The sequence below is a fragment of the Eschrichtius robustus genome, chromosome 17 (assembly GCF_028021215.1).
Source record: "Eschrichtius robustus isolate mEscRob2 chromosome 17, mEscRob2.pri, whole genome shotgun sequence".
NCBI classification, from domain to species: domain Eukaryota; kingdom Metazoa; phylum Chordata; class Mammalia; order Artiodactyla; family Eschrichtiidae; genus Eschrichtius; species Eschrichtius robustus.
Genome location: NC_090840.1, coordinates 12,980,145 through 12,994,297, shown reverse-complemented (window position 1 = coordinate 12,994,297; position 14,153 = coordinate 12,980,145). Strand labels below are relative to the sequence as shown.

General features: G+C 34.7%; 2 protein-coding genes across 2 annotated transcripts in view; one reads left to right on the top strand and one right to left on the bottom strand.

The window, feature by feature from the left end:
• The window catches only part of CSPP1 (centrosome and spindle pole associated protein 1), a 221,899-nt gene that overhangs the window by 152,593 nt on the left and 55,153 nt on the right, over positions 1-14,153 (bottom strand). The gene's annotated exons all lie outside the window — the stretch shown is intronic.
• Positions 6,080-14,153, top strand: part of PPP1R42 (protein phosphatase 1 regulatory subunit 42) — a 39,347-nt gene continuing 31,273 nt past the window's right edge. Inside the window, exons 1-4 of the mRNA XM_068525946.1 lie at positions 6,080-6,208; positions 8,546-8,712; positions 10,106-10,241; positions 12,118-12,234. Coding sequence (XP_068382047.1) covers positions 6,080-6,208; positions 8,546-8,712; positions 10,106-10,241; positions 12,118-12,234 — 549 coding nt within the window. The remainder of the gene's footprint in view (positions 6,209-8,545; positions 8,713-10,105; positions 10,242-12,117; positions 12,235-14,153) is intronic.

Below are 14,153 nucleotides of genomic sequence, written 5' to 3'. Positions count from 1 at the left end.
GAGGCCCACGCGCCTGGGGTCCATGTTCCGCAACAAGAGAAGCCACCACAATGAGAGGCTCGTGCACCGCAATGAAGAGTGGCCCCTGCTCACTGCAACTACAGAAAGCCCGCACAGAGCAATGAAAACCCAACGTAGCCAAAAATATAAATAAATAAATAAATTTATTTAAAAAAAGAAATAAAAACTCTGAATAGACTTATAACTAGGAAGGAAATTGAATCAGTAATCAAAAACCTCCCACCAAAGAAAAGCCTTGGCTCTGATGGCTTCACTGGTGAATTCTATGAAACATTTCAAGAAAAACACCAATCCTTCTCCAACTTTTCCAAACTTTGACGAGAAACGAACACATTCATATTCATTCTGTGAGACCTGCATTACTGTGATACCAAAGTCAGACAAAGACACTACAACAAAAGAAAACTATAGACCAATATCCCTTATGAACACTGATGCTAAAATCCTCAACAAAACACTACCAAACCAAATTCAGCAGGATATTAAAAAGATTATAGGGCTTCCCTGGTGGCGCAGTGGTTGAGAATCTGCCTGCTAATGCAGGGGACACGGGTTCGAGCCCTGGTCTGGGAAGATCCCACATGCCGCAGAGCAACTGGGCCCGTGAGCCACAACTACTGAGCCTGCGCGTCTGGAGCCTATGCCCCGCAACGGGAGGGGCCGCGATAGTGAAAGGACTGCGCACAGCGATGAAGAGTGGCCCCCACTTGCCGCAACTAGAGAAAGCCCTTGCACAAAACGAAGACCCAACACAGCCATAAATAAATAAATAAAGTAGCTATTAAAAAAAAAAAAAGATTATACACCATGAATAAGTGAGATTTATTCCTAGAATACAAGGATGGTCAACATGTAAAAACTGATGAACATAACATACTACATTAACAGAATGAAAGGAAAAAAACACATAATGCAGAAAAAACATTTAACAAAATTCAACAACCTGAATTTTCACAATAAAAACACTCAACTACCTAGTAATAGAAGGAAACTACCTCAACATAATAAAAGCCATATATGAAAAACCCAAAGTGAACATCAGACTTAATGGTGAAAGACTGAAAGCATTTCCTCTAGGGCAAGAATGCTCACTTTCACCACTTCTATTCAACATCACACTGGAAGTTCTAGCCAGAAATATTTGGCAGGAAAAAGAAATAAAAGGCATCCGAAATGGAGAGGAAGAAGTAAAATTATCTCTGTTTGCAGATGATATGATCTTATATGTAGAAACTCTAAAGATTACATACACACACACAAAAATGTTAGAACCAATAAGTGAATCCAGCAAAGTATCAGAATACAAAGTCAACAAATATCAGTTGCGTGTCTATATACAAACAATGAACAACCTGAAAAGGAAATTTTTAAAAAATTCCATTTACAGCAGCACCAAAAAGAATGAAACACCTAGGAACTAACCAAAGAGGTGAAAGATTTATTCACTGAAAACTACAAAACACTGTTGAAAAAATTTAAAGAAGACATAAATGAAAACATATCCCCTCTTCAGGGACTGGAAGACTTAATATTGTTTAACATGTCAATAATACCCAAAGTGATCTACAGATTCAATGCAAGCCTTATCTAAATCCCAATGATGGGTTTGGTTTTTTTGTTTTGTTTTTTTGCAGAAATAGAAAAATGTATCCTTAAATTCATAAGGAATCTCAAGAGATCCAAATATCCAAAACAATTCTGAAAAAGAAGAACAAAGCTAGACGACTTGTACTTCCTGATTACTACAAAGCTATAGTAATCAAAACAGCACGGTACTGGCATAAAGACAGAGATATAAACCAATGGAATAAAACAGAAAGCGTAGAAGTAAACCTCACATATACAGTCAAATGATTTTCGACATGGGTGTCAAGACCATTCAATGGGGAAAGGACAGTCTTTTCAACAAATGAGGCTGGGAAAGCTGGATATCCACAGGCGAAGAATGAACTTGGACCCTTGTTTAACACCATACACAAAGATTAACTCAAAATGGATCAAAGGCCCTAATGTAAGGCCTAAAACTGTAAAACTCTTACAAGAAAACACAGCAAAAGCTTCACAATACTGGATTTGGCAATGATTTCTTAGAAATGACATCATTGACACAGGCAGCAAAATTAAAAATAGGCAAATTATAGTTCACGAAAATTTTTAAAATTTGTGCTAGCAACAGAGTAAAAAGACAATACAGAGAATGGGAAAAATATTTGCAAGTCATACATCTGATAAGGGATTGATATCTAGAATATATAGAGAACTCTTAAACCTCAAGTGGGCAAAGAACTTGAAAATATTTGCAAATCATACACCTGATAGGGGTCTACAACTCAACAAGAAAACAACCTGATTAAAAAATGGGCAAAGGACTTGAATACACATTTCTCCAAAGAAGATATACAAATGGCCAATAAGCACATGAAAAGATGCTCAACATCACTAATCATTAGGGAAATGCATATCAAAACCACAATGAGATACCACATCATGCCCATTAGGATGGCTACTATCAAAAATACAGATAATAACAAATGTTAGTGAGGATGTGGAGTTATTGGAACTCTTGTGCACTGTTGGTTGGAATGTAAAATGGTAAAGCCGCTGTGGAAAACAATATAGCAGTTACTCAAAAAATGAGCAGTAGAATTACCATAAGATCCAGCAATTCTGCTTCTTTATATATACCAAAAAGAATTGAAAACACAGTCTCGAAGAGATATTTGTACACCATGTTCACAGCAGCATTATTCACAATAGCTAAAACATGGAAGCAACCCAAATGTCCATAGATGGGTGAATGGTAAGCAAAATCTGGTAAATACATACAATGGAATATTATTCAATCATAAAAAGGAAGGAAATTCTGACTTATACTACAATAAGGATGAACCTTGAGCACATTATGCTAAGTGAAATAAACTTAGTCACAAAAATAAAATATTATTCTACTTATATGAGGTTCTTAGAGTCATCAAAATCATAGAGACAAAATAGAATGGTGGTTACCTGGGCCAGGGGGGAGGGGGGAGAATGGAGAATTATTATTTAACAGGGATAGAATTTCAGTTTTGCAAGGTGAAAAGAGTACTGGAAATAGATTGTGGCAATGGTTGTATAATATTATAAATGTATTTAGTAAAACTGAACTGTACACTTATAAAATGGTTAAGAAGGTGAATTTTATATTTTACCACAATAAAAAAATTGGAAAATAAAAAAGAGTTAAGAACCAAGACTAACCAAGGTGGAGCAATATTATTAAGCTGTACTAATTTAGACAGGGTTGACCTGGGGATAGATACATAAATGAATAGACGAGAAATGAACCATGTATATATGCTGGGATAATTGGTTCTCCATAAGAAAAAAATAAAATTAAGTCTCTATCTCACTTCTTATACATTAATCAATTCTAGATTAAGACCAAAATGTGCAAAGCAAAACTTTAATATATTTAGAAGAAAATATAGGTCTTTCTCCTAAAATTAGGATAGGGAAGGAGTTACTTAATAAGCTACAAAAAGCATAAAACATGAGCAAAAAATTTCTTGATACATTTTACTATATTAAAACAATACAGCTTCCATTTTTTATAAGATGCCATTAAAAACAAACTGAAAAAATCAAGGAGAAAAGACAAGCTACAGCCTGGAAATAGATATTTGCTACTATATAATCAATAAAATATTAGTATCTGATAGAAATACACATGTATCTAAAAATTATTTATAGAAACAGAACCCAAAAGGAAAAATAGGCAAAATATAAGAAACTACAATTAACAGAAAAGGAATTCCACATGGTCAATAACAGGAAAAGACTCTCATCTAATGGCAAATCCAAATCCATTTTTGTTCCATTTTTATAAATAAAAATCTCTAAGAAAAGAAAAACAATGAGATATATCACACCCATCAGATTGGCAAAAAGTTAAAAACTGCAAATATCAAGGTTGACAGTGGTGTAAACCACATTGTAGAGCAATAGAAACTCTCTTAACTGCCACTGGTAAAATTCTTTGGAGAACAATTTGGCAATATACAGTAAGGTTGAAAATGTCAGGAACAGCAATCCTTAGTTTTAAACCTTAAAGAAGCTCTTGCACATGTGCTAAAGATGTTGTATATACAAGAGCCATAAAAGCAACACTGCAAAAGCAAAAAATTAAAACACCAAAAAATCTATCATCAGAAGAAATACATTTCCTACAATAGGATTTTATACAACAGTGCATATTTCCTAGAGCTAATACACATCAACTCCGATGATTCTCACAACCAAAATATTTTTAAAAAATAAAGTTGGAATCAAAATAATACCATTTATGACTGTAAAAAAGTAAAAAACAGTACCATATATTGTTTAGATACACACATAGCTGTAGCAAAAGTATAAAGACATGAATAGGGAGGTCTAAATTTAGAATAAACCATAAATTTGAGAATGGAGCGAGAGAAAGATATAGAGGGGTTCAAACGTATTTGTAATGTTTTATATTTTCAGCTGACCTATGGATTCATGGGTGTGGTGTTATTCTTTATCATGAAATATTTTTAAGGTAAGATTAAGAAAAGTTACTTATACTTAACTAGAAACTTTGTTCAGAATATTATTTTGTCATGTTTGAAATTTCATCTGTAAACAATAAGCTTAAATTTTTGTTATAAAAATAATGAATTTATGGAAATTTCAAAAATCTATGAAGATTTCATAATTTTATTCTGTAGATTATATCTTGCATTCTGAAGAGCCTAAGGATACATTCTATATCTTAAAATACTTTATTGTGGGCATTTTATATAATATAGCCTGGGTAATTATATGCCAGTGTGTGAGAACACAAATTTATCTTTCACTGAATTCATTTTTTCCTCCTAAGCATTTATTTCATGTCCAGAATACCACACAAATTGAGGTGTTTGGTTGGTGAAATTCCAGATACATTGGAGTAAAAATGCTTAATTTTAAACCGTATTTTTGGTTACATATTGAATAAGAGAATATAAAACACAATTGGGGAAACTGGGATATTTATCACTTAAATAGCTATACTTTCTGGATGATTGAAAACAATAGGTTATCTCAAACTTATGGACCACATATGGATATCTTACATAAAGCAATATTTTATTAATAGCATGTTTTCCTTATTCAACAGCCTTAATATATTCCAGGTGAAACAATGAACAGTTATCTGTGAACAAAACAATTGTAGCATAATGACAGCAAACATTTATTGACCTATGTACCAGGTACTCTGTACATGATTATCTCATGTAATCCTCACAATATCCCTTGCAAGTAGGTACCATTATCCTACTTTTATAAGAACCTGAGGTAACATGCCCAAGATTGCCTAACCAGTGAGCAGTGGAGCCAGTTTGAACCCAGGCAGTCTGGGTTGAGAAACACTGCATTATGTTGCCTCTTTCTGGATTACAGTTGTAGTAACATAAAATGTCAAGGCCAGCTCCATTTTTAAGTATTTTCACCACTGTCCTGTGAATATGCTCAAGGTTTTCATACCATGTGTTCTGACTTGGGAGACTAATAAGTATGATCACTTGGTCTCATTTTCAACTGTCACTAACTTGAGTGGTTTGAGACAGATCTCTCTCTGGGCCTTAGTTTCTTCATGTGAGAACACTAAATGATACTGAGGTCATTTTCAACTCCAAGAGAGAAAAATAATCCTTTAAAAGATGCCCACAATAACAAGTCAACACTAGGGAGAGGAAAAGATTTAAAAGTAAAAGTGAATGTGTATGGTGATTTAATCAATTTTGGTGTTTCAAATCTTTTTATGAAAAAAATTGAGGCTATAAACTTAGAAAAAACCTAAATATCCCTAAAAATGTCTATGAACTAGTTTATCAAATAGTTTTATGTGAGAAAATTACAGAGTGAGTCAAAATAATTTTTCCTAAATTGCTATGTACATAATACTCCTTTTTTTCTTTAATTTTTAGAAAGTTGGGCATAAAACAATACCTAAACCTGCTTCTTAACATGGTACCAGAAGAGAGCTATTGCCAAGAATTTGATTTATAGAGAAATCATGGTTCGACTGACCTTGGATCTAATTGCCAAAAAGAGCAATCTTAAACCCCGAAAAGAAGAAACCACTTTACAATACCTGAAGAAAATAACTCATATAAATTTTTCAGCCAAAAATATAGATGCAATTGTAAGAACTGTGAAATTATTTCCTATTTTTATATAATTAACAATGTAAAGTTTAGAAACTGGTATCAGGGCATACCTTCTTTTTAATTATATTTTGATTAGTCAGCTTTATATTATGTTTTTATTTTAGTTTCCTGCTCGTGATGTTAAACTTTAAAAATTAAGCCTCTATAAAATACACCATTGTAATTGTTAAATATATGTGTTAAATATATATGTTCCCCTAAAATTCTTTACAGTATAGCAAACTAGATTTGGAAGTATATGCTGGAAAATAATTTCAAAGATAATTAGTTTTGGATAATTCCAAAGCCTTGGAATATGAATTTTTAACATATCAAAATATTAAGAATTATATGTAAGTACCATATTTCAAAACATGAACAGTGACATCTTTTTGCACATAATTTGACTGGTTATATAAATGTAGGTTATACCATGTCAGTTATATCAGACAAGATTATGTTAACTTGGATATATACTCTGTGCTAAGCTAATTTTCTCTGTGCTAAGCTAGTTTTTGGCTTTAATTTGGGAAATTTTAAAGGCAGCAATAACCCTTTTAGGCCATTTGTATTGGTATCCGTTGTCTACAATAAAATGCTAAAGACTACAGATAAGCAAAATTTTCTTGGAAGCATAAGCTACATGAGGGCAGGGATCATGTCTTTTTTTTTCACATCACTCTAAATCCCCTATCCAGTACGGTGCCCGACTCATATTAAGTGCTTTAATAAATATTTACTGAATGAATGAATGAATGAAAAAAAACACAAAAGCTCCAGGCAAAATTGTCAATTAAGACAGTCAGGGGTTTTTTTTTGCAGAGACCTTCTTCAGCTCCCATTCTATATTCCTTTCCAGTTTCCAGGTGAGCCTTCTCCCTAACTGCCCAAACCTCATGTTTCCTTTTTATTGCCCAGAGAACTCTGCCTCATCATACCATCACAGACAGCTTTCTCCGGAGAGCTTCCATTTAATGTACTTTTGGCCCCTCACAATCAGTGCTCCTTCAGTGTGGAGGACCTCTGTTAGGACGAAAGCAAACTGGTTTAAATAATTCAACCGGTTCCTAAGATGTGGCTGTATTTTAAAAGATCTTGTTGACTTAATGAAAGCTGAGATATTTTTGAGCAGAATTTCACTTTACCTCTTGCCTACTTACTCTAGACTAACTCTACCACCACACAAGAAATGACAGGCTTTTTAAAATACCTTTATTTTCTTACCTCAAAAGTTAAGTGGTGTTCATTTATAAAACACATATAAATACATATAAAATAAATATAGGGTTTCCCTGGTGGCGCAGTGGTTGAGAGTCTGCCTGCCAATGCAGGGGACACGGGTTCGAGCCCTGGTCTGGGAGGATCCCGCGTGCCGCGGAGCAGCTGGGCCCGTGAGCCACAACTGCTGAGCCTGCGCGTCTGGAGCCTGTGCTCCGCAACGGGAGAGGCCGCGATGGTGAGAGGCCCGCGCACCGCGATGAAGAGTGGCCCCCACTTGCCACGACTGGAGAAAGCCCTCGCACAGAGGCGAGGACCCAACACAGCCATAAATAAATAAATAAAATTAAAGAATATTTAAAAAAAAAAAAAAAAGACACCTAAATCCTCTGGCCACATTTAAATAAATAAATAAATAAATAAATAAATAAATAAATAAATAAATAAATAAATAAATAAATATAAAAAGAAAGAAATTGACTTGAAATCCTTCCATGCATAGAAAACCAATGTTAACATTTAGGTGATGTCCTTTCATTCTTTTTTCTAGGCATGTATTCATATAATTTTACAATAATGGGTCATGTTGAATATACTGTTTTCATTTTGTTATGAGATCTACAAGATATTACTAAAGAAATTAAAGGATAATTAATGGTTATACAGTATTCCCTTCAATAGCATTATCATAGTTTCTTTATTAATCCATTGTTCTTGAATATCTAGGTGACTTCCAGTGGTTTTTCAGTATTATAAACCACAACAGTTTATTTCCAATCCTACAGAAAGATTAAGCCCTGATTCATAATGTTGAAGCAATAATTTGTTAGATGCTTCAACTTCCAGAGGAGCCTAATTGCTTCCAAGGAAAACTGCTTGCCCTAGGAAAATCTTTCTTAACAAACACAGTTTTATTGATAAGGTTACAGAATACTAAAACCTAGAACTAATTTTGTAGTCATTCTACTCTCGTTTTGACTGTGTTAAGAACAGAGGAATTCTGTTCTTTTATATTAACCTTAATGAAATGTGTAGAATGATTAAGTGAAAAACTTTCTTAAAAACACAAGTTTTCAGGAGAAATTAAGTATCACCTGTTTTTATTTTTCTTTTAGGAAGACCTCTCTCTTTGCAAAAATCTTAGTGTTTTATATTTGTATGATAACTGTATTAGTCAAATCACTAACCTGAATTATGCCACAAATCTGACCCACTTATACCTACAAAACAATCGTATTTCATGTATAGAGAACCTCGGGTCATTAAAGAAACTGGAAAAACTGTAAGTGCTTTTATTTCTAAGTAATGTAATTGTCATCATTACAGTAATATTTTTGCATGCAGGCATTTCCTTTATCTGCCTCATTTTTATTCTTTTGCAGTATTATTAGTACTAAATAAATAGTTATACATGTAATACTTGACAATTTGTGTTTTATTAACCCTGATAACTTCTTTTGAAAGAGGGGGAGTTGTCTTAAGGGCTTATAGGGATACCTGAAACCTGCTTATTTAGGCTCAACTGGTGAAAAAAGTTTCCATGAAACCCAAATGAGTTCTGTGCCTTTTAGAATCACACATCTCAAAAGGGCAGGGTCATAGAGCTGGTAACGTTGATATAGATGCGATTGTAAAAGGCATTTACTGCCTATGATGATTTTAAACAATGAGGTCCAGTGGATCCAATTTCCCCAGACTGGAGGAACGATCAGTACTTCTCAAAAAGCAGGCCAAGTGCCTCAGAATGGGGAAAATAAGTGGGGTGGAAGATGCTTATTAAAACTTCAGATTGCTATACAAAACAGATCAGCAACAAGGCTTTACTATATAACACAGAGAATTATATTCAATATCTTATAATAACCCATAATGGAAAAATAATCTGAAAAATATATATATAACTGAATCACTTTGCTGTACACCTGAAACTAACACAATATTGTAAATCAACTATATGTCAATTAAAAAATGCAGATTGCTGGGTTCCAACCTAGGTAACCAAATCAGAATCTCTGGAGGTTAAGCTCAGAAATCTTCATTTTTAAACCTATGACCCAGGTGATTCTTATGCACTTCAACACAACAGGAGCACTGGTAGACAGGACTATTTCTCTCACTTAAAAAAAATAAACATTTCTCAGACTTAATTAAGTGTAAGAATCAAATAAATAAACTTTTCATTGATTCAATATAAAGAGAACATTCTGCACGTACAGTTGACCCTTGACCAACATAGGTTTGAACTGTGCAGATCCACTTACACATGGATTTTTTTCAATAGTAAATAATACAGGACTACACGAGCCATGATCCATGGTTGGTGGAATCTGCAAATGCAAAGTAACCAGAGATACAGAGTGCCCACTATAAGTTATATGCAGATTTTCCACTGCAGGGAGGTCAGCGCCCCTAACCACACACCCCCAACAATGTTCAATGGTCAACCGTATAATTTTCACATAGCTCCATGATTTTGTTATTATGTTTTTATCACTTCTAGACCATGATGCTCTCAGAATGTCTATTTTAAAATGGTTTACGGGGGTTGGTGGTGGTGGTGTGATGAACTGGGAGATTGGGATTGACATGTATACACTGATGTGTATAAAATGGATGACTAATAAGAACCTGCTGTATAAAAAAATAAATTTTAAAAAATGGTTTATATTTTGCAGATATCTGGGAGGCAACTACATTGCTGTCATAGAAGGCTTGGAAGGCTTAGGACTAAGAGAGCTTCATGTTGAGAGTCAGAGGCTTCCCCTTGGAGAAAAGCTCCTGTTTGATCCAAGAACTCTTCATTCTCTGGCAGTAAGGCCACATTTGAGTATTCTGACAAAGAATATAGTGATCAATACTTACAATGAAAAAAGGAAGGTATATCTGGACATTGTAATACTCTGCATGTTTATATGGCCAGTTGAGAATTTGAGAACTAAAACTAATTTTTCCTACATAATTTCTCAGAGACTCAGCAGCTATAAAATGGGAATAATAATTCCTGCCCCTAGGGTAACTGGAAGGATCAAAAGAAGGATGAGAAAAGGTTATATAAAGTATGAAGTTCTAATACAGATGTTAACTCATTCCTATTTTGACCTTGGTGTGAGCATGATGACTCAAAACTTAAAATTTTAGGAAAAAAGCCTAAGGAAAGAGGAAAGCACAGTTATTTGGAAAAATTTAAACAACCTAGAGAATCATTATAATGATAAGTCATTTTTTCCCTGGATCCTGATTTGATTGTAGGTTGCATTACGTACAGCTCTGCCTCATCCAAAGCAGGTAGAACTGAGAGCACAGATATGAGGTTCCAGCTGTCACCTGACAACCGGTCAAATCACATAGATGTTTCACAATGAGTTGAGAAGCAGGGAGCCAGAGGGTGCCGTGGAGGCTTTTACTGATCCTCAAAATGAGATTTGATAGGATATGCTACTTTCAATTCTGGGGCAAGGAATGTAAATGGAACAGATTTCGTTGGTTTTACTTTAGAGGGCCCAAAAACAGAGGGCAACAGAAGGTTTTTTTAACGAAATTTATAACAATTGAGGGGTAGTGCTATAAATTGAAAAAGAAAGGAGTGATCTGATTTCTGTCCTACCCTCCCTACTATCCCATAGAAACAACTGTGTCTCAGCTCAACCTCAGCTGAACCAAGCAGACTCACGCCACTGTGGAGATGGATAGTTTTATTACAGATTATTACCGAAAACGTTTTTTTGCTTGCTCATTTTTGCAGATTCAAGCAGATTCTGAAATTCTAAATATAAGGTATACTTTTTAAGCTGTACATCAGGTCTTAAAAAGTATCAGGAAGTATCTTCTCTAAAGGTTAGCTATGTGTGGACACCTGGGTGGGTAGTCTCCATATTGGTAGAGAATCCCGGGCCTTAGATTTTAAGATGGCTCTGATTTAGTGTTGCTCTATTGTATATTTATGTCCTCATTAACGGCTGATGTTGAACTTCTTGTTAATTAGATAATTATTATTTTAACTGGTTTCTGAACATATGGATTACCAAGAGAAAACTATATGGAGAGATAGAGATAAAAATAAAAATCAGATATTCTTTCAATTCTTGGTCATGTTTCCTATTTAGAAAAATAAAGATAAAAACTATTTCTCCCAGGGACTTCCCTGGCGGTCCAGTGGTTAGACTCCACGCTTCCAATGCATGGCGCGCGGGTTCGAGCCCTGGTTGGGAACTAAGATCCCACAAGCCACACAATGTGGCCAAAAAAAACCCAAAACAAACAAACAAACAAAAAATTATTTCTCCCTAATCTTAGTGATATTTAACACAAAATGATAATTTGCTTGAACTGAAATAACCATTTTTTCTATATTGTGTTATCATTTGCTTATTGGGACATCTTTTTTCTCTCTTTGCTTCTTTCTTGGCTTCTTTCTATAAATTTCTCTTGTATCTTGGAAGAGAAAAATTGGACTTACAAAGGAACTTTAGACAAAAATAGTAAGTTACATTACAATTACTATAGTTCTAAAAATTCCATCTGAAAAAAGATATGACATAATCTCCAAGGATTTTTATTTTCTTGCCTAAAGAGCAAAACAGCCTGAACTGATAAATTTTTAATTTTTCACAGATTAGGATTTCTTGTTTCTATATATAGTATTTAATTAGACTATTTATTAACCCTAATTTAGTTACCTTTCTTACAGAAATCCCTCTCCATATTGAATATCAGCAATAATAATATTGATGACATAAGAGACTTAGAAATACTGGAGAATCTTAATCAGCTCATAGCAGTTGACAACCAACTTCTGCATGTGAAGGTAAGGTAAAGGAAAAATGTTTTAATATTTACATGAAATTGTGATTGAAAAATACTTATTTTGCTAAATAACTATAAAATGTATTACTTTTTAAACTATTCTGAATTTGTCCTAAAACTAGTTTATGAATCTTTACTTCTTAATGCATTTATTTGCATAATTCTGCTGTCTTACCTGGTTTTCTCTTCCCTACCCCAATGCCTCCATCCCTCACCAACAGAAAAATGTTTCTCTGAGAAGGAAGTATATACTTTTTCCACTCTATATTATTTTTCTATCAAATGTTTCCCTCTGGAGACTAGATTTCTTGCCCCTTAACTCTGATCTCCCAACGAATGAGTTTCTAGTAACTGTGATTAGACCTGAACTCTCTCCCGGCTGCTCCTCTTTGGGGAACACCTGGATCTTTAATTTATTCTAATTTGCACTAGCTATATTCATGTCATGTTATGCCATATCATGCCATATTCATTCAATTACTCATTCATTCAAACATGTATTGGGCACCTACACATTTGCCGGGTACTATACTACTCCATGTATTGAAAGAACAGAGGAAGAAAGAGTAGAGTCCCAGGGATTAAAAAAAAAAACCCATAGTCAACAAGTGATAAGACTACAATGTGATTCTGTTTTCATAAGTATTGTGGTATCACTAACTTAGCCTGGGGCTAGGGAAGGCTTCCTGGAAACAGTCATCTGTGAGCTTAACCATTGCCAAAACCTCACAGTTTCTGGTTTGACAATGGGGTGGGCTATGATATAATTTCTTTTTTTTTTTTTAATAAATTTATTTATTTATTTATTATTGGCTGTGTTGGGTCTTCGTTGCTGCGTATGGGCTCTTCTCTAGTTGCAGCGAGCGGGGGCTACTCTTCATTGCGGTGTGCAGGCTTCTCATTGTGGTGGCTTCTCTTGTTGCAGAGCATGGGCTCTAGGTGCACAGGCTTCAGTAATTGTGGCATGCGGGCTCAGTAGTTGCGGCGCACAGGCTTAGTTGCTCCGTGGCACGTGGGATCTTCCTGGACCAGGGCTCGAACCTGTGTCCCCTGCTTTGGCAGGCAGATTCTTAACCACTGCGCCATCAGGGAAGCCCTGTGATATAATTTCTTTACATAGGACCATAGAAGGAAGAATAGGCTTCTTTCTCCCATAAACAGAGCTCTTATTTCAAAACCACTTTCAGACAGCTATCCTCTGACCCTAAAAAAGTTACCCCTGGTCTTGTTTCCAAATTCAGGACTATTACCTGGCTCATCTCGTAACTACTGTAAGCAGTAGATAATTATGAAAAGAAATATTATTCTACTACAAATGAATTCCCCAAAATGTTCAAAATGCCATTGAACAATCATGGTAGATATTTCAAATAAAAAGAAATAAGGAAGCATGACTCAATTAGTCATTTCAACTTACAACATGAAGGAATTAAGAAGTTCATGGGATCAATTTTGCATTCAAAATATTTTAAATTTTAGACTGCTCTTCTATGCTTTTTCATTGGGCATTTTGTATTCATCAGAATTATTTAATTTTCCTATGATTTCACAGTATTTGTATCCATACTGTGATAGATGGGTAGTCTTATATAAGATACTGTATACTATATATGTGGTCCTATTCAAAGTGACAGAGCCTGGAGTTTAGGTATTTGATTAAGTAGAGAGGACCGGGGATGTGCACAGTGTTCAACATTCACCCCATGGGAAATGGAAACAGAGTGGCTAAAGACAGCAGCTCACCTTTCCTGGGGAGAGAATGGTGGAGAAATCCAGCCTCCCAAATCTGCAAGATAAGTATTTTCCCTAAATGTTTTTGAAGGCCAGGTTCTAAGCACAATGCTTGGCAAATGTTCAGTAATGAGTGGTGAATATATGAATATATCTTGAAAGATCTGGTTAGTTGTTAATTATCATAAT